This window comes from Quercus lobata, chromosome 9 (genome assembly GCF_001633185.2).
Source record: "Quercus lobata isolate SW786 chromosome 9, ValleyOak3.0 Primary Assembly, whole genome shotgun sequence".
Classification (NCBI taxonomy): Eukaryota; Viridiplantae; Streptophyta; class Magnoliopsida; order Fagales; family Fagaceae; genus Quercus; species Quercus lobata.
In genome coordinates this window covers 22,576,084-22,596,993 of record NC_044912.1, presented here as the reverse complement: position 1 = coordinate 22,596,993, position 20,910 = coordinate 22,576,084, and the positions used below count along the sequence as shown (strand labels likewise).

Genomic DNA, 20,910 nt, shown 5'->3' with positions numbered 1-20,910 from the left:
AATTTTACCATTTCACGTTAGTTAATTGAAGTATACCAACTAATTTAGGAAGTGAATTTCCATGTTGCCAAGTTTTGATGTGCCATGCATAGGTTTGATCATATGGAAATAGGCTCCTCCACCTCCAATTGATTGACATTATCACCTGGTAGGTAACACCCACTTACCTTGCAAGTGCAGTATCTTAAGATCAGCACTGGCTTGAAACTACTTGGAAGCCTAGTTGCATCTAACTCAAAAAGCTAGGAAAGTTATTTATTTAACTGTTTGTTTATTTGGGTAAGTAAAAAATTTTCTGTTTTGCACATATGGGAGTGGTTTTTTTAGCAATCCAAAGAGAATTTCTCTCTTAGTTGTTGAGCGTGAAACAAGCATGAGTGCTTCCTTTGTTCCCAACATATATGAGATAATCCACAAACTTTGCCTTGTGCCAGCCTTTCCGTGTATTGATTGCCTAAGTATTGGAGTTTTTTATTTTGATAAGTAATAAGAGAATATTATTAAAATAAAGGAAAACAAGAGAAACACAAAGAGTTCATGGTAGTGAACAATGGAAAAAAATAAACAACAAGACAAAAACAACCCCTATTCTATTCTAATAGAAGAAATAAAATCCATAAGGGTTGAACAATCTGAGAAACCCCAACATCAAGACCAATCAAAAAGGGATCTATGGCAAAACTCTAATAACTGAACCACAGTAAGAGAATATTATTAAAATAAAGGAAAACAAGAGAAACACGAAGAGTTCACGGTAGTGAACAATGGAAAAAAATAAACAACAAGACAAAAACAGCCCCTATTCTATTCTAATAGAAGAAATAAAATCCGTAAGGGTTGAACAATCTGAGAAACCCCAACATCAAGACCAATCAAAAAGGGATCTCTGGCAAAACTCTAATAACTGAACCACAGTTTTCCCCTCATCCTCAAAAGTCCGCCGATTCTGTTCAGACCAAATAGTTTACATTAAACAGTCTGGGCCCAAATCCCAAATGTCAGAACTATGCTTCCCAAGCCAATGAAACCAATAGAATGGTAAGTCTTCAACAACTGAACCTGGCATGACCCAATCGATCCCAAACAATCGAAGCATATACATCCACAAAGAATGAGCTATCGAACAAAAGAGTAACAGGTGATCCACAGATTACGCATTACAATAGCACAAATAACACCGATTCACCAAAGGACGACCACGAAGCATAAGATTATCCAAAGTTTGAATCTGACTATGAGCTGCTGTCCACATAAAAAAAGCCACCCTTTTAGGAACCTTAACTTTCCAAATATCCTTCCAAGGGAAGGTGGAGGAAGCTGCATTACGAATCTTATGATAGAAAGACCGAGTATCAAACTTCCCATTGCCATTAAGATCCCAACAAAGCCTGTCACACCCTCCACCCCTAGGGATTCAGGATTGGATGAAATGGAGAAGGGAGTAGGAAGCCGCCAACTCCCAATCATTGAATTCCCTCTTAAATCTTAAATTCCACACACTGTCATTATCACCCACTGAAGGACTTAACACATCAGAAATACAAGCCTCCTTATTAGCAGAACACAAAAATAACTGAGGATAAAGACTTTTAAGAGGGAGATCCCCAATCCACTTATCATGCCAAAAGAGAGTACGAGATCCGTCCCCCACCACAACAGAGAAATGTTCAGCGAAAGTTTCCCACCCTTCACTAATACTCCGCCATAACCCACAACCATGGGCCCTACTACAAGCTTTAGTGCACCAACCCCCTTTTCCCTCCCCATATTTCATGGCTATGACCCTTCGCCACAGATGAGAGGTTTCATGGCTATACCTCCAAAGCCATTTCCCTAAAAGGGCCTGATTAAAAGACGCCAACTTCTGAATTCCTAAACCACCCAACTCATGCTGTAAGCAAACCTTTTCCCAAGCCACCAAAGGATATTTGAAACACTCAACTGATGAACCCCACAAGAAGTTCCTTTGAATGCGTTATCTAGTTGCCACGGCTTTGGGGATAGTAAAAAGGGAAAGGTAATAAGTCGGAAGGTTTGAAAGGGTACTCTTCAGTAAGGTGAGTCTACCACCCTTTGACAAATAAAGCCGCTTCCAACCTGAAAGCTTCTTTTCCATTCTCTCAAGGATCGGATTCCAAATGGAGGGTGTTTTATACAAAGTTCCCAAAGGTATACCCAAGTAAGTCATAGGCAAACTGCCCACTCTGCACTGAAGGATATTAGCCAAAGATTGAATGTTATGCACATCCCTAACAGGGACTATTTCACTTTTCCTCATATTCACCTTCAAACCAGTAAAAGCTTGAAAACAAGTCAAAGCCAGCCTAATAGACAAAATCTACTCTCTAGAGGCATCACAAAAAAGGATGGTATCATTAGCAAATAAAAGATGAGAAACACGGATACCAGTAGAATTAATAGGACCCACATGAAAATCCTGAATGAAACCACCTTCCTCAATTTTCTTCATGATACGACTTAAGACCTCCATGATCAAAAGAAATAGGAGGGGAGACAAAGGATCACCTTGTCTGAGACCTCTAGAGCTACCAAAGAAACCAGCAGGAGATCCATTAACCAGAACTGAGAAGCAAACAGTAAAGACACAAGTCTTTATCCATCTCCTCCATCTATCCCCAAAACCCATCCTCTCCAACAAATAAAACAAAGTGTCCCAATTCACATGGTCATAAGCTTTCTCAATATCTAACTTACACACCACCCCTGGGGTACGACACTTCAGTCTACTGTCTAAACATTCGTTGGCAATAAGCACTAAATCCAAAATCTGTTTGCCACCAACAAAAGAATTTTGTGACTCCGAAATAAGTTTATCCAGCACCCGCCTCAATCTGTTAGCTAAAACCTTGGACAAAAGCTTATACACACTGCCTACTAAGCTGATAGGCCTAAAGTCTTTAATATTCAATGCATTGTTTTTTTTGGGAATCAGAGATAGAAAAGAAGCATTCAGAGAAAGTTCAAACTTGGAGCTCCTATGGAAATGATCAAAAAAAGCCATGACATCTATTTCCACAACACTCCAGCATTTTTGGAAAAAAGCCATAGTGAAACCATTAGGACCAGGGGTTTTATCACCCTCCATCTCTTGAAGAACCTTTACCACTTCCTCCGTAGAAAAGTCCCTCTCTAATTCAAGCCGCTCATCCTCTTCAATGCTAGTAAACTCTAATCCATCCATAGAAGAGCACTAAGTATCTGACTTAGTGTACAAACTCTGATAGAAATGGACCACCTTAGACCGCACCTCTTCCTCATTCTCATAGAGGACACCATCCACCTCTATACCCCGAAGATAATTAGTTCTTCTATGGGAGTTTGCAACCCGATGAAAAAAGCGAGTATTATTGTCCCCCTCCTTCACAAATAAGAACCGAGACTTTTGTCTCCAAGAAATCTCCTCCAAAGAGGCAAGATGAGCAATCTCTCCTTTAATCTGAGTACGACGAGTTTGATCCTCATAAGAAAGGCTTGTCTAGTCCTTCCTCGCATCCAAACCCAACAATTCCAATAAAAGACATTTCTTCCTAAAGGCCAAATCCCCAAATTCCTCCTTATTCCACTTTTTCAAGTCCTCTTTAAGAGCTTTTAATTTACGACCCAGAATAAATCTAGGAGAACCCGAAAAGCAATACCCATTCCACTATTGCCAAACCCTCTCTACAAAGCCCTCTTCTTTCAACCACATATTCTGAAACTTTAAGGCACTCCGGCCTTTATTGACACTACCCGCCACCACCAACAAAGGGCAATGATCAGAAACTACACGAGGGAGTTTTGATTAGTTGAATCGAAGAGTTTTGCAACATTGCTAATGTTACATTGACGGTTTTTTTTTTTTTTTTTTTTGGTTACATGTACAGTTTGTTGTTTTTATTGTGGTCAGCCATATAAAAACTATACTGAAAGTAAGTGTTATGTGATAGCATATATATGTGTCTAAGTGACCCCAATGCATACTTGTAGCCGTAGGTAGGTGAAGCTTAGGTGGGAGACATGTTTTATTTGTGTTGAGCATGGTCAATTGAACAACAGTTTTTTTTTAGAATGAAACACACACACGCACACACAAGGGAGATGGAATGAGGTTCTAACACAAATGCAGGTTCTGCTTCTTTCGGCTTGTACACATTCTTCAATCAGTTCCCATACTAAAATGTGCTGAGCATGGTCAATTGAACAACAGTTTTTTTTAGAACAAAATATACACACACACATAAGGGAGATGGAATGAGGTTTTAACACAAATGCAAGTTTTGCTTCTTCGGACTTGAACACATTCTTCAATCAGTTCCCATACTAAAAAAAACTATGCACGTTCGTACTTCTGCAGTTGTTGCATCACAATTAAGTTCAGTAGATGTTCTTCAAAAAATAACATCTGTTGGATTTTCTGAATGTTTTTCATCCCAAAAAGCTTTCTAAAAGCCCTAATATGAATATCATATGACTGTATGCCTGCTTGACATGTATTTTTCATTTGTTAGTGAAGTTTTCCGATTCAGAAAAAAAAATAAAAGGAAAGCCATGTGGTTGAAAAACGTTTACTAATATACAATAGTGCAAAAACTTTAAATCAAAAAGATTTAAAGTTAAGAATCTTGTGGTTCAATGGCATTCTCTAAATTAAATTTCAAACCCAAGGGTGTAACAAGTTAAACATATTGTTTCTTAATACTTGCCAATAAACCAAGCAAGATTCTGTTTGGTGGGTTAAGAATCTTAACACCAACTGTTTGCCTATTTGACATGTATTTTTCGTTTGTTAGTGAAGTTTTCTGGTTCAGAAACAATAATTTTTTTTTATTTAAAAAAAAAGCCAAGTAAGTTGAAATCCATTTCCAAATCTATACTAGTGCAAAAATTTTAAATAGGAAGATTTTGAGTTAAGAAATCCATTTCCTCTAGACTTCTCCTGATTCATTTTGTACAAACAACATTTTTGTCTGGTGTTTTTTCAACATGATTATGCATCTTATATGCTTTTCCTTGACCCTTATCATTTATTTGGGCTCTTTGGAACATTTTGGTGGTTCACAATAAATTGATTTTCCAACAATTAAGCAACTCAATCTCTCAACTCATTCTTGAAACTATCCATTATACTTGCTAATTTTACTATTATACTTATAACACAAAAGTTTCACTTAATAAACAACTAAGTTCATGGTTCCCTCCCCCTCTTGGCTATTTGAAGTCATAAGTTGACTATAGATGGGTTCTCCAAAGAAAACCATGATTCATTGGGAGCTAATGATATTATTAGAGATTAATCAAGTTATTAGATTGTTGATTTCTTGATTAACTTAGGATGTCAAACCAACCATTTTCGTTGGATTGTTGGACATAGTGGAGGTGATTAACCGTGGAACAATACCATAAACAATACTAGTGTGGATTAATGGGATTTATTTCAATATCTTAATAGATTGATAATATGGAATAATTTGGTATTACTAAAAAAGAAAAAAAAAAAAATCTTTCATCTAGTAATTTTAATGGTCTATTTGGTATAGATTTTTTTTTTTTTGCTTATTTAAAAGTAAGCTAGGTAAAAGTATGAGGTAGAAAGGTGTACATTTTCCCTTAGATGGGGGAAAACATATTCTTAAATATGAATTCTTTTTTCTTTTTTTCACATCAATATTTATTAATTAATTAATTTTTTTCGGTGTGTGTGTGTCAATTTGCTACTTACTATTTTCAGACATATTTCAATGATATCATTACTATTATCTACTAATAAAAAAAATAATGGTGTAGCTAATAAAACATGAGTAATGCTTCTAGACAATTTTACAACATTTTACAAACTATTGCTATGCCCAATTATTACTGATTCTCATATGGAACCACTACTAGCATTACTTTTTTACTTACTAATAATTACTCATCATGTCAGCAATTTATAAAAAAAATTATAAAATAGTTTGTAACTCTATTTTTCATAAAAACATTTTTTTTTTTTTTTATATATACAAGATAGGAATTTTACTCTAACCTAATCTAAGTATATATGTGTGTGAAATTATCTCTTGGAGACTTGAATTCTGGTCCTTACCCCCCACACCCCACAAGCATTTATACTTATGGAGTAACTATCGTGCCAAAGATGCGTGGTGGTCATAAAAAATTCTTAACATTTATTTGTTAGCTTAATTACAATAAACAATCCCATGTCAGCAGCTTGGAAAATAAAACTACATCAACTAAAACATGCACTCAACAAAATTAAAATCAAACATTTACAAAAGTTGATCTCCGTGCACCTTCGGTGTGGTGGTCACTCCACAAGGGCTAAGTTTCACAAGTACATAAATTTAGAATAGTAGGTTAGAATAAAATTTTTATCTTGTAACCAAAAAAAAAAAAAAATTGATCTCCTTTGTTTTCTTCCACTTTCTTGAGTCTTGATGACCAAACAATGTGAATTATGAAAGCAATTTAAGATGAGATCAAAGATCCAAAAATTCAATTATATATTTTTCTTTCTTTACATTTTCAACTTTTGTTTATTTTTCTTCACTTTTTTTTTTCCTTACATTTTCAATTTGTGCTAATGTTGGTTTATGTGGCCAAATAGCCCACAATATGGATGTTGAACTGTGTGGTTAAATAACCCACAATGTGTATGTGTGTAATTCTCAAAAGAAATTACTTTATACAATATTGTATATGAGATGATTATTATTAATAAAATTGTTTGAATAATGAAATTGTATATTTTGGCCATGATTGGCTATGTGGGGTTTGACATGGTCGAATATGCAGTTGAGATTTTTCAGGGATAATGAGTTATGAGTGGGGGCAATGGGGTGGATAAGAGATCTGATTTTAACCTTTAGATAAAGGTTAGAGACTTTAACATTCACGTCCTAATTTGTAGGAATTGAAATGAATGTTAGCAACTTTTGTAGGTGTGGTGGTCACTCCACAAGTATAAATGCTTGTGGGAAGTCTCCAGGAGGGAGTTTCACATGCATATACACATAGATTATGTTAGAATAGAAATTCTATCTTATATCTAAAAAATATCCCACTTGAGATCTTTAGATAAGATAACCATACAAAAATCCTATGGAGTGAAAAACCCACTGCAACCCAAACACAATTTCACTCTTATCTCTCCATTTAAATATACGTTTCAAATATTTACTGTTTTAGTTGAATAAGACTTCTATTTCAATTTTGCTTCAACTAATTCCTAAAAGCATATTTAAGAGAAAAACACACGCAGTGTCATTGAAGCAAACACTATTTCACTCTTATCTCTCCATTTAAATATACGTTTAAGATATTTTCTATTTTAGTTGAATAAGACTTTTATTTCAATTTTGCTTCAACTAATTCCTAAAAGCATATTTAAGAAAAAAAAACACACGCAGTGTCATTGACCCAAACACTATTTCACTCTTATCTCTCCATTTAAATATACGTTTAAGATATTTTCTGTTTTAGTTGAATAAGACTTCTATTTCAATTTTGCTTCAACTAATTCCTAAAAGCATATTTAAGAGAAAAACGCACGCAGTGTCATTGAAGCAAACAGTATTTCACTCTTATCTCTCCATTTAAATATACGTTTAAGATATTTTCTATTTTAGTTGAATAAGACTTTTATTTCAATTTTGCTTCAACTAATTCCTAAAAGCATATTTAAGAAAAAAAACACACGCAGTGTCATTGACCCAAACACTATTTCACTCTTATCTCTCCATTTAAATATACGTTTCAGATATTTTCTGTTTTAGTTGAATAAGACTTCTATTTCAATTTTGCTTCAACTAATTCCTAAAAGCATATTTAAGAGAAAAACACAATATTCCTAAAAGCACATTTAAGAGAAAAACACACGTAGTGTCATACTGTCTTTGACCCAAACACTATTTCACTCGTATCTATCCATTTAAATATGCATTTCAGTGCCTCAAAAAAAAAAATTTACATTTCAGATATTTTCTGCTTTAATTGAATAAGACTTCTATTTCAATTTTGCTTCAGCTCATTCTTAAAAGCATATTTAAAAGAAAAACACAGGCAGTGTCATTGACCCAAACATTGCTCAAACCTCAAAACACGCCCGCGGTATCTTTCTCTTCTCTTCCATTAGAAAATGTCACAACCAACGATTCTCCTACGTAGGACGAACAATCATCTCCCAGAAGAAATCGTGTTGGAAATCCTAGTAAGGCTACCCGTGAAATCACTCCTAAGATTCAGGTGCTTTTGCAAATCTTGGTACGGTTACATAGCCACCCCCAATTTCATCAAGAATAACTTACTGTACTGCAATGACCACAATCGTGGTTTTTTCATACACATGCCCAAGACTACTGGTTCCATGGTTTCTTCTAGTCGTCCTCACGGTCAAATCTGTACGGTAGCTTCCCGCCACACGTTTGAAGCTATATCCGAGCTTAGAATTCCCTTCACTTTTCAATCTGGGTATCCCCATTTTGTGGGTTCATGTAATGGCATATTGTGTTTCTCTGATCATAGGTCTTTTGAGTTTAAGGATGTATACTTGTGGAACCCCAGTATTAGAAAATTTAAGAAATTGCCCGATACTTGCTTGACCCAGTTATTTAATGTGAGTCTAGGATTTGGGTTTGATTCCCAGAATAATGACTACAAGGTTGTCAGGATTTCAGAGTCTACTGCCAAACCTATGCCTCCCCCTGACGTTGAGGTGTACTCCTTAAGTTCGGATTCATGGAAAAGAGTTGGACTTGGAATCTCCTGGAGATCCAATGTTGTGTTCCACAAATTTAATTGTACTTTGACATTCCCGTTTGTGAGTGGAAATTTGCATTGGATGATAGAAATGATAGAAGGAGGTGGGCAAGAGAGGCTTTTTACTTCTATCATTTTGTCATTTGATGTCAATAGTGAGAAATTCAAAGAGCTACTACTGCCTGATGATGAAGGAAGTTGTATTACAAAATGTCTTACGTCATTCAAGGAAAAACTGGCTTTGATTAAATTTGGATATGGTGTACAGCCACATAGCTTGCTATGCTCAATTTGGGTGATGGGTGATTCCTGGAATAAACTTCGAGTTCTCCCAATTGAAAATCTTACTGATTTCATTGGTTTCACCAACTATGGTTTACTTCTAGTTCAAAAAAGGTCTCCGCTGGTCTCTACCAACAGTGAATTAGAGAGGAAACATAAGTCTGTTTTAATTGACCCTGAAACTCTACATGAGAAGGAGATTCAAGTTGATTATCGTTTAGATGTAGCTGCTTACATGGAAAACCTTGCTTTACTTGATGGAGCAAATGTGGTATCTTACTAAGAAGATGGTGCTATTAGTATAAAAAGTGATGTCATCACAGGTATGGATGAATTGAAACTTTTGTCATGTGTTTACTTGTTGCAGTAGACATGTTAGTATTGTTAAAAATCTTATAGGTCAATGATAACTTCAAATGAAACGATGATTATTTAAAATGTAAAAAAAAAAAAAAAAAAAAAAAAAAAGCTGAAATTTAAACATTTCCAAAGTTCATTATTTATTTTTGCTTTTTGGAAATTGGAACATTTGGCTAGATCATTTTCCAATAATTAAGTACCTCAATATCTCAAATTGTTCACGACATTATCCATTATACTTGTGAATTTTACTCTTATGCTTATAACACAAATCTTCTATGTAGAAACAATCAAGTTGGATTTCATGGTCTCCTTCCCATATATGGCCATCAGAAGTGTTAAGTTGAATATACATGACAGCTCTAAAGGCAACCATGATTCTTTGGGAGCTGGCAGTATCATTAGAGATTATTTAGGTCATTAGATTCTCATTTTTTGAATTAACATAGAATATTCAACAAGCAGTATTGTTAGCCCAACAATTTTAGGGAGATTGGTAGAGGACATGGTAGAGGTGATTGGTTGTGGAACAATGCCATGAGTAGCACACACCTTTGGATTAATGGGGTTTATTTTGATACATAAGTGTATTGATAATTATGGAATAATCATTGTCTAATTATAAAGGAACTCTTCATCTAGTAATTGTTATGATAGGTTTTCAATCTATGATGTCTGCTCCATGATGATTACTCTTATTCAAGAGATAAAACATTTTACCATTTTTTTTAGAAGAAAACATTTTACCAATTAGGTTAACTGAAACTCACGTAATTATAAAATGTTTATTTGGTATAGATTATTGTTATTGATTTATTTTATTAAAAAATAAGTTAGATAAAACTTATAAGATTGATATCTGTGGTAGGCAAATAGGCATTCTAACTTTAAAATAAAAATAAATTAAAATAACTAACTAGGCTTAACTATGCATTTGGTCCTCGACTTAGGGTCAATTTAATCTTAGTCCCTCAGAAATTTTTTTCTCGTATAGTTCCTACTCTTTTTAAGTATATTTCAATGTTAAAATTTTAAAACATATATAAAAAATAAATAAATATTTTCCTTAATTTTCTTGACAACCAAACAATATGAAAATTATTTAAGATGAGATCAAAGCTCCAAAAATTCAGCCAATTAATTACTAAAAACTAAAAAAAGCCTATTTAAGGAATTCCAATGTTGCTCACAACACAAATACTCTCCTCTCTTTTGATGGAAAATGTCACAACCTAGGTGCTCTTCAAACATTTGATCGTCATAGAAGCTGTTGAAGCACAATTGAGTTTGTAAGCTTTTATATCATATGAATATGATTGTAGGTCTACTTGACTGTTGTTGGTTTTTTCTTTTTTTTTTAATTATCTTTTTTAATCTTTTGTTTAGAAAAAGATAAAAATGAAAAGGCCTGTAAGTTGAAATAAATTTCCAAATATAGTCTAGCATAGAAAATCTGGGTTCGCATTTCACACTCTCACTTGTTATATGGAAGGAAAAAAAGAGAGTTAAAAATATAATTTGAAATATATTAATGATAGAAGAAGACATTTTCAAGCCATCCTCTTTACTATTTCGCTCTTTACAGGGTAAATAGGAAAAAGAAGATGAATAGTGACCAGTTCATTTGGCTTGAAATAATTACTTTTAGATTTCTATGATTCTTTTGTGTAGACAACATTTTTGTCTGATGTCATTCTAACATGATTATGCATCTTATATGCTCTTCCTTGACCCTTATCATTTATTTGGGCTCTTTGGAACATTTGGGTAGTTCACAACCAATTGATTTTCCAAAAATTAGACAACTCAATGTCTCAACTCGTTCTCAAAGAGAATTTTACTATTATGCTTGTAACACAAAAGTTTCACTCACTATACAACTAAGTTGGATTTCATGGTTCCCTTTCTTGTTGGCTATTGCAAGTCATAAGTTAAATATAGATTGTAGCTCCAAAGAAATCCATGATTCTTTGGGAGCTAATGGTATTATCAAATATTAATTTGGATATTAGATTGTTGATTTCTTGATTAACATACAATGTCAAAACAAGTTTTATGGGATTGGTGGACATGGTGGAGTTGATTAACCGTGGAACAATACCATGAACAATACAAGTGTGGATTAATGAGGGTTATTTCAATGTCTTAATAGATTGATGATGTGAAATAATTTGTTCTTATTAAAAAAAAAAAAAAACCTCTTCATCTAGTAATTGTAATGGTTTATTTGGTATAGATTGTTTTTATTGATTTTTATTATTATTTAAAAGTAAGCTAAATAAAAGTATTAGGTAGAAAGGTGTACATTCCCCCCTTAAATGGGAAAAAACATATGCTATTTCACCTCAATTTTTATTTTTATATTTTTTGGTTGTCATAACAATTACTGGACGATGTGTAAGTGAAAGGGTTGGATAAAAAAAACAGTCTCTTTCTCTTCCGTTAGAAGATGTCCCAAAGGAAAGAAGCACAACCAACGATGATCCTCCGACGTAGGACGAAGCATGATCTCCCAGAAGAAATCGTATTGGAAATCCTAGCAAGACTACCAGTCAAATCCCCATGCCCATGAAGATCCCCCTCTCGATTTGCCGCGGCAAAACCATTCTCTCTCGCAAGGAGCAGGTTATCGGCGAGGATTTCATGGGAATTCCGATCTACCGCTTCCGCTTCAATTGTACAAAGTGTTCTGCTCCCCTCAGCATTAAGGCCGACCACGTAAATCTTGACCGCGCTGTTGAGTCTGGCGCTAACAGAATGACTGAAGAAGAAGAGACGACGGCGGGTTCGGGTTAGGAAAGCTGCTGAAGAAGAAGTAGTGAAATCTTCAGAGAACAAAAGAGAGATTGCTGCGCTGAATGATGAGGTACAAACAAACATACATACTTGCTTGAGATCATTATCAATGTTCTGTAATTATGATGTATGAAGTAACACTTTGATGTGAAATAAATTATCCCTTAATCAGGAGGTTATAGTGAGGAAAGGACTGATTGGGGAAGCTGATTAAGAGAACAGAACATTTGATTCTAAAAGAAAGATTGCTGCGCTGGAGGTATTTGCTTTAGTAGTGTAGAGTTGGCCTAAAATTGGCCCTAAGGTCTCAAATAGCCTCTGTAACTTGTGGCTTTTAGACATGTTGCCAGAGATCATTATCACCGTGCTTGCTTGCATCACATTTGACACTGATGAACTCCCCCCCTTAACAACCCCAGAGATCATTTTACTAAGTTCTTTTGGTTCTCTCTTTAGTGTTGTTATTTGGTTCTAACTATATTAATTGGTTTATGTTCTGTTTGGTTAAGAGTGTTTTATCACCAACCCCAATTTCATCTCCACCCACTTGCTGTGCTACAACAATCATGATGGTGCTTATGTCATACACATGCCCAGGACTGTTGTTCACATGGCTTCTTTTCATCGTCCTCACAGTCAAATCTGTACGCTCGCTTTCGACCGCACCTTTGAAACCATATCCGAGTTTAGAATTCCCTTCACTTTTAAATCTGGGTATCATGGTTTAGTGGGTTCTTGTAATGGCATATTATGTTTCACTGATTTTATCATATCAAAGTCTAAAAATGTGTACTTGTGGAACCCCAGTATTAGAAAATTTAAGAGGTTGCCCAATACTTGCTTGAACCAGACCCAGGTGCTTAATGTGGCACATGGATTTGGGTATGATTCCCTGAATAATGACTACAAGGTTGTCAGGTTTTCATGGACTCGTACCAAATGGATGCCTCCCCCTGAGGTTGAGGTGTACTCATTAAGTTCGGACTCATGGAAAAGAGTTGAACTTGGAATCTCCTGGAGACCCAATGTTATTTCCTACAGTTTTAATGGTATTTTGGCATTCCCATTTGTTAGTGGACATTTGCATTTGATTTTGTCATTTGATGTCAATAGTGAGAAATTCAAAGATCTACCAGTGCCTGATGAAGGAGGTCTTGTTGCGAAATGTCTTACGTCATACAAGGAAAAACTTGCTTTGATTAAATTTGGACATGGTGCACAACCACTTAGCAAGCTATGCTCCATATGGGTGATGAGGGAGTATGGTTTGCTTGATTCCTGGAATAAACTTTGTGTTCTACCAATTGAAATTTCTACTGATTTCATTGGTTTCACCAAGTATGGTTTACTTCTAGTTCGACATAGGTCTCGCCTGGTCTCTACCAACAGTGAATTAGAGAGGAAACATAAGTCTGTTTTAATTGATCCTGAAGCTCTACATGAGAAGGAGATTAGTAATCAAATTGATTATCACTTAGATGTAGCTACTTACATGGAGAACCTTGCCCTACTTGATGGAGCAAACGTGGTATCTTACTGAGAGGATGTTGCTGGGTATAACAAGCGATTTCTTCACAGGTATGGATGAATTGAAACCCTTGTCATGCTTTTACTGGTTGACCATATTTTTGCTCCAGATTTATATGATCCTTTTATGGTTGTGGCAATTATATATTTGTATTTGATATTGTTGTTGTTGGTTTTTTTTTTTTTTTTTTGGGGGGGGGGGGGGGGTGTGATCAGAAGTATTTGATATTGTTTGTGATTGATTGTTGCACACATAGTGAACCAATAAAAATATTGAGCCAGCATAACCTTTTGCTTGTGTATCTGTGTTGTAGTGCTAAAAAGAACTCATTAGAGTTATCTTACTCTTTTTTTTTTTTCCTTAATAGTCAAAAAAGAAATGAAAAAAGCAATAGAGGAGGCATAAAAAGGAAAAAAATGGTAAATGTTGTGTTCTTGGAGGGGGAGGTTTGGTGGGAGAAGTAGCAGGTGACTTGGAATGCGATCCCCTGTTGTCTCATGTGTTATTTATCGAGAGAAAGGAATGGTTGTTGTTTTGACAGGTAGGAGTTAAAGAGTGGCGAAGTTTAAATATTTATTGCTAAATTCTCTAGGTCTACATTAATCATTTGAAGTAGTTTTTATTTCATATTTTTCTAAAATTTCCGTTTTTCAGTTTGTACCTATGCCCTGTTTACACTTCCAGTCATCTCGTGTACTCAGGTAGTTACACTTATGCTACTTTTAATCAAGTATTTACTTTTTATATATATATATAAAGTAATTTAATAATAAAGTGATTTTTGTTGTATATTTTGCTGATGGAAGATGAGATGAGAAAGAGGAGCACTCTGTTGAAGTTGAATTTAAGATGTAGGAGAGCTGCAAGATTGAAAAGAAATTTTTTTGCCGGAGGGAGAAGAAGAGCTGGAATGCTTTGAAGAGGAAGTGGACTCAAAGATGGAAGGTGGTGAGAGCTTTGATAAGATGTAGCAGCAGCACCATAAGAAGTAGAAGAAGCCCTTTGCTCGGAAAGTTTGGAAGCCTACTCAAGAAGGATGGCACTAGCAACCATAAGTATAGAGATTGACCAGTTTGGCCTAACTTGTGCCGTAATAGCAGGCAGTTATAATTGGTATCAATTTGCACCTAAATGTGTTTGCTTCATTGTTTATGTTTCCAGAAAGCAGAATAGGATAAAGAAATGAATTTCTGTGTTGCCAAGTTCTGATGTGTCATGCATACGTTTAATTGTAGGGAAATTGCCTTCATCTCCAATTGATTAACATTATCATATGGTAGGGAATGCCCACTTACCTTGCAATTGCAACATCTTAAGATCAGGACTGACTTGAGTTTAGATGGTTGCCTAGTTGCATGTCAGACTCAAAATGCAAGGAAAGCTTTTTATTTTTTTATGAAATTTAAAGAGAATATCTCTGTCAGTTGTTGGGCATGAAACAAGCATGAGGTTTTCCTTTGTTCCCAACATATATGAGATATTCCACAACCTTGTATTTTGTAAGCCTTTCCATGTATTTGAAATGCTGATTGCCTAAGTATTGGTGTATCAAATGGCTTATTTCATAAGTTGTGAATCCGAGAGTTCTGCTACATCAGCACTTAACCTGGCAGAAGTTACAACTTAATATCTTTGACTTTAAGCATTTAATTTTAACATCTTGAAGAATTGTGTCCAGCTCCCAACTAGGTAATAGTCTTGGTTTGTGTGTGCATTTATGCAGTTATTTTGTTCTATGGTCAAATTATCTAAGCCCACCTCATAGGTTCTCAGCATGGCCCATTGAACTGCATTTGTTTCTACTTCTTCCGTCTTGCAAACAGGAAACTGGAAAGAGCCTAATACTAGAACCAATGCTTCAATCAGTTCCTTACCCAGTTACCCCCAAAGCTATGCAGGTTTGTTTTCCCCATTGCTGCATCATAGGGAATTTGCTTAATGCTTTTCTCCCAAAAAGCTTTTTAAAGGTCCTAATAGCATATGAGTATATTCCTACTTGACATGTATTTTTTGTTTGTTAGTGAAGTTTTCCGGTTCTGCTAAAATATAAAATACAAAAAGAAAAAGCCAGGTAAGTTGAAAAAAATTCCCTAATATGCACTAGCGCAAAAAATTTTAAACAACAAAGATTTGGAGCTAAAAATCCTATAGGTCAGTGACAACTTCAAATGGAACGATTATTTTTTAAAATGTAAAAGAGCTGAAATTTGAACATTTCCAAAGTTCATTATTTATTTCTGCTCTTTTTGGAACATTTGGCTAGATCGCTATAAATTAATTTTCCAATATTTAAGCACCTCAATATCTCAACTTGTTCATGATTATACTTGTGAATTTTACCATTATGCTTATAACACAAATGTTCTACATAGAAACAATCAAGTTGGATTTCATGGTTTCCTTCTTATATATGGCCATCAGAAGTGTTAAGTTGAATATATATGACAGCTCCAAAGAAACCATGATTCTTTGGGAGTTTACAGTATCATTAGAGATCATTTAGGTCATTAAATTGTCATTTTTCTGATTAACATAGGATATTCAACGAGCATTATTGTTAGCCCGACAATTTTAGAGAGATTGGCAGAGGACATGGTGAAGATGATTGGCTGTGGAACAATGCCATGTGTAACACACATCTTTGGATTAATGGGGTTTATTTTGATACATAAGTGTATTGATAATTATGGGATAATCTTTGTCTAATCATAAAAGAACTCTCCATCAGTCCATCTAGTAATTGTAAGGTTTTTTATGTTGTTTTTGTTTTGTTTTAAGATATGATAAGTTTCCAATAGATGATGTTTGCTCTATGATGATTACTTTAATTCAAGAGATAAAAAATTTTACTCATTGAGTAAACTGGAACTCATGTAATTATAAAGGGTTTATTTGGTATAGATTATTTTTATTGATTTATTTTGTTAAAAAAAATAAGCTAGATAAAACTTATAAGTATAATATCTATGGTAGGCAAAAAGGCATTATAACCTTTTTTTTTTTTATAAAAAAAACTAGGCTTAATTATGCTTTTGGCCTCGACTCACAGTCAATTTAATCTTAACCCCTCAGAAATTTTTGTGTCATATAGTTCTTACTCTTTTTTTAATTAATTTTCCATGTTAAAATTATAAATCATATATTAAAAAAAAATAATAATCTCATTTATTTTCCTTTATTTTTTTTGACAACCAAACAATATGAAAAGCATTTAAGATGAGATCAAAGCTCCAAAAATTCAGCTAATTTGTACATTTTCTTTCCTTTTTTTTTTCACTTTTTTTCTCGAATTTGTTTTCATCTAAACTCATTATTAATGTTTTTTTTTTTTTCATTTACTAGTAATCACTCACCACATCAATTGTTTGTAATTTTTGTTGGGAGTAAAGTAGCTTTTATATTTATTCTTTTCTCGTTACCCCAAGTTAATTACTAAAAAGCCAATTAAAGGAATCCTAGTGTTGCTCACAAGTCACAACACGCACACACACTCACTACTTCCTCTCTTCCGTTGGAAAATGTCACAACCAACGATTTTCTGACGTAGGACGAACCTTGATCTCCCAGACGAAATCGTGTTGGAAATTCTAACAAGGCTACCAGTGAAATCACTCCTAAGATTCAGGTGCGTTTGCAAATCCTGGTACCCTTACATCACCAACCCCAATTTCATCTCCACCCACCTTAATAGCTTGTTGTCCCACAATCATGGTTATGTAATATACATGCGCAAGACTTATCCCAGGTATTATTCTTCTTCTCATAGTCAAGTCTGTACGGTCTCTTGCGACCGCACATTTGAAAGGGTATCCGAGTTTAGAATTCCTTTCACTTTTCAATCTGGGCGTCCCAAATTAGTGGGTTCATGTAATGGAATAATGTGTCTCACTGATTTTATTGTATCAGAATTTAATGCTGTATACTTGTGGAATCCCAGTAATAGAAAATTTAAGAAAATTTAAGAAGTTGCCCGATACTTGCTTGAGCAGGTTACATCATGCTAAACTTGGGTTTGGGTGTGATTCCCTGAATAATGACTACAAGGTTGTCAGGATTTCACGGTCCCTTGTCAAAATTATGCCTCCCATTGAGGTTGAGGTTGAGGTTGAGGTGTACACATTAAGTTCGGATTCATGGAAAAGAATTGGACTTGGAATTCCATGGAGACCCAATGTTGTGTTCTGGAAAATAAATTGAATTTTGTTATCCCCATTTGTTAGTGGACATTTGCATTGGATGTTTCTATATGTAGAAGATAGAGGTGGACGCGAGAGGCGTTTTACTCATATGATTTTGTCATTTGATGTCAATAGTGAGAAATTCAAAGAGCTACCACTGCCTGACGATGAAGGAAGTTGTATTACAATATATCTCACATCATTCAAGGGGAAACTGGCTTTGATTAAATTTAGATATGGTGTACAATCATGTGACACACTATGCTCCATCTGGGTGATGAGGGAGTATGGTGTGTTTGATTCCTGGAATAAACTGTGTGTTGTACCAGTTGAAGGCACTTATAATATCATTGTTTTTACCAAGTATGATTTACTTCTAATTCAAAGGAGGCCCCGGCTGGTCTCCACCAACAGTGAATTAGAGAGGGAAGTTAAGTCTGTTTTAATTGACCCCGAAACTCTACATGAGAATGAAATTAGTATTCCAGTTGATAACCGTTTAGATTTAGCTACTCACATGGAGAGCCTTGCTTTACTTGATGGAGAAAATGTGGTCTCTTACTAAGATGATGGTGCTATGTTGTATAAGAAGTGATGCCATTACAGGTATGGATGAATTGAAACCCTTCTCTTGCTTTTCTTTGTTGCAGGCTAGGTAGCATTGTTAAAACCATAATTTTTTCCCCAGATTTATATTATCCTTTTGTAGTTGGGGCTGTTTTATATTATTATTTGATATTGTTTGTGGATGATTTTTGCTAGCATAGTTAACCAATAAAAATAATTGGCCAACATAACCTTGTTTGTTTGCGTGTCTTTGTTGTAGTGATAAAAAGAACTCAGTTGAGCTATCCAACTATTATTTTTCTTCTATTAAAAAAAAAAAAAAAAAAAAAAAAAGAAGAAGAAGAAGAAGAGAAATGGCAAAATAGATAGAGAAAGAATAAAAATAAATTTAAGAAGAAGAAGAAGAAAGGAGATGGCGCAAGAAATGTTTTCTTGGAGAGGGGGGGGGGGGGGGTTGTGTTTGGTAGGAGTAGTAGTGGAGGGACTTGGAATGGGATTCCCTGTTCTCTCATGTGGTTTTTATGGAAAGAAAGGAATGCTCATTGCTTTGATGGGCGGGGGTTAAGTGTGGCAAAGTTGAAATATTTATTTTTGAAATCCTTATACGAGTGGATTCAATGTCTCCGTTGTCCTCTCTCACAAGGCTTCTAGATTTTCTGGATTCTCTTGGTCTACATTAATCCTTTGTAGTAGTTTTTATTTCTTATTTTTCTATAATTGGTCCTTTTTTTTTTCCTGTTTGTAGCTATGCCCCATGTACACTTCCCGTCATCCCATGTACTAGGGTAGTTTCACTTATGTTATTTTTAATGAAGTACTTATTTATCCCAAAAAAGAAAAAGAAACAAAAAGAGAATGAAAGAAACTCAAAGTTGAAACCTATGGTGTGTCTTTGGGGAAACATATTCAGAATGGGTTTAAAGGTTTTCTAAATTCATCTAGTTTGAGCTGGGTTGTGGTTCTCGTATTTTCTTTGGGCTTGATCCATGTTGTTGTGGGTGATCCTTGAGGAGGCCATTCCGGCACCATTTCGAATGACTTGAAATAAGGAGACTTAAATGGCAGACTATATCTGTTGGAATGACAGAGTTATCCACTATTTTTTCAAACTTGGAAAAGAGAAAAAAAAATAGTAAGCACCAGGGGATTTTTTTCGAGTTGGGAGCCAAAAATAATTCTTTTTGGTTTTTTTTTTTTTTTTTCTTCTTCTCTCTCTGAAATAATTGCTAGGATAGCTATATATTCGTTATAATTTTATAAATGTCTAATTAATTTAAATAATTGGTATATACAATTCCATATGTGTCAATGCTTAGTTGTACACAATTGGTCTTAAACCAAGGATAATCAGAAACAGAAACCTGTTAAAAGTAATTCAAATTAGTATAAAATATATTAAATTTTGTTATATTAATTCAAATTTTTATTATTATATAAATTTAAAATTTTTATTTTAATTTAAAGGTTATTGATAGAGAATAAATAATAAAACTTCTTTTAACTTTCTAGAAACTCTTGGTTGTATACTAATAAAATAATGATATGAAAATAAAATAAATAATAAAGTGGTTTTTATTGTATATTTTGGTGAAGGAGGATGGAGCAAAGAAATGGAAGAGGGCTGGGTAGAAGTTTAATTTAAGATGTGGGAGAGCTGCAAGATTCCAAAGAAAGAATGTTTTCTGGAGAGAGAAGCAGAACAGGAATGCAACAAAGAGGAAGTGGACTCAAAGATGGAAGGAGGTGAGAACTTTGATCAGATAAACGAGATATCTTCTACAGAAAACATTGATGATGGTGGAAGCCCACCATCAAAGTAGCAGCAACATAAGAAGAAGAAGCCTATGCACTGCTCAGAAATTTTGGACGCCTACTCAAGAGTAAGGGTACTAGCAGCCATAGGTAGAGAAATAGACCAGTTTGGCTTAACTTCTGCCCTACTAGCAGGCAGGTATATTTGGTATTATTGCACCTAAATGTTTTTACTTCATTGTTTATGTTCCCAGAAAGCAGATAGGTTAAAGAAATGAAGAGCCTTGTATTATGTTTTTAGTTTTTTCTTCTATTTCTTTTGCTTTTAATGTGATTCCTCACGTGGGACAGGATCTTGTATGTGATTGGAGATTTTTTTTTTACCTTCATTTTCATTGTGTTAATTGTGCATGTCTAGATTTTGTGAAAAGAAGTGGTAATTTTGAATTTTCATCTGGATGTGCTGCTGCCCATTGTCTATTCTAACTGGATATGTTGTAGCAAAGAGCTGCAAAATTTTATCTTGGTGTGTAGTAGTCTATTAAATGGATAAATTAAATATCAGTTATCACTGTTAGTTGTTGCAAAGTTTAAACATCATTAAAGTATGAAGAATTACTGTTTAGAAAGGGAACCAGGCAATTTAGTGTCTTTTGCTGCAATTGAATTTCACCTAATTTGGAAAGTCTTATG

At 34.6% G+C, this 20,910-nt stretch overlaps 2 protein-coding genes across 9 annotated transcripts in view; both read left to right on the top strand.

Moving 5' to 3' along the window:
• The window catches only part of LOC115960358 (F-box/kelch-repeat protein At3g23880-like), a 44,290-nt gene extending 23,620 nt beyond the window's left edge, over positions 1-20,670 (top strand). For 2 of the 8 annotated variants that reach the window (XR_004085167.1, XR_004085166.1), the window contains exons 4-6: positions 15,544-15,618; positions 17,268-18,504; positions 20,059-20,670. The gene's annotated coding sequence lies outside the window, so the exon portion shown is untranslated. Of the gene's footprint in view, positions 1-12,365; positions 13,771-14,087; positions 14,262-14,374; positions 14,422-14,526; positions 15,410-15,543; positions 15,619-17,267; positions 18,505-20,058 lie in introns of those variants that run through there. The other 6 variants (XR_004085171.1, XR_004085174.1, XR_004085172.1 and 3 more) reach the window with 6 other exon arrangements.
• On the top strand, positions 8,049-10,104 carry LOC115960361 (F-box/kelch-repeat protein At3g23880-like). Its single transcript, XM_031079228.1, has 2 exons — positions 8,049-9,359; positions 9,681-10,104. Exon 1 carries the CDS (start codon positions 8,135-8,137, stop codon positions 9,317-9,319), a length of 1,185 nt encoding a protein of 394 aa, XP_030935088.1. The 5' UTR covers positions 8,049-8,134; the 3' UTR covers positions 9,320-9,359; positions 9,681-10,104.
• Positions 20,671-20,910: the final 240 nt, after the last annotated feature.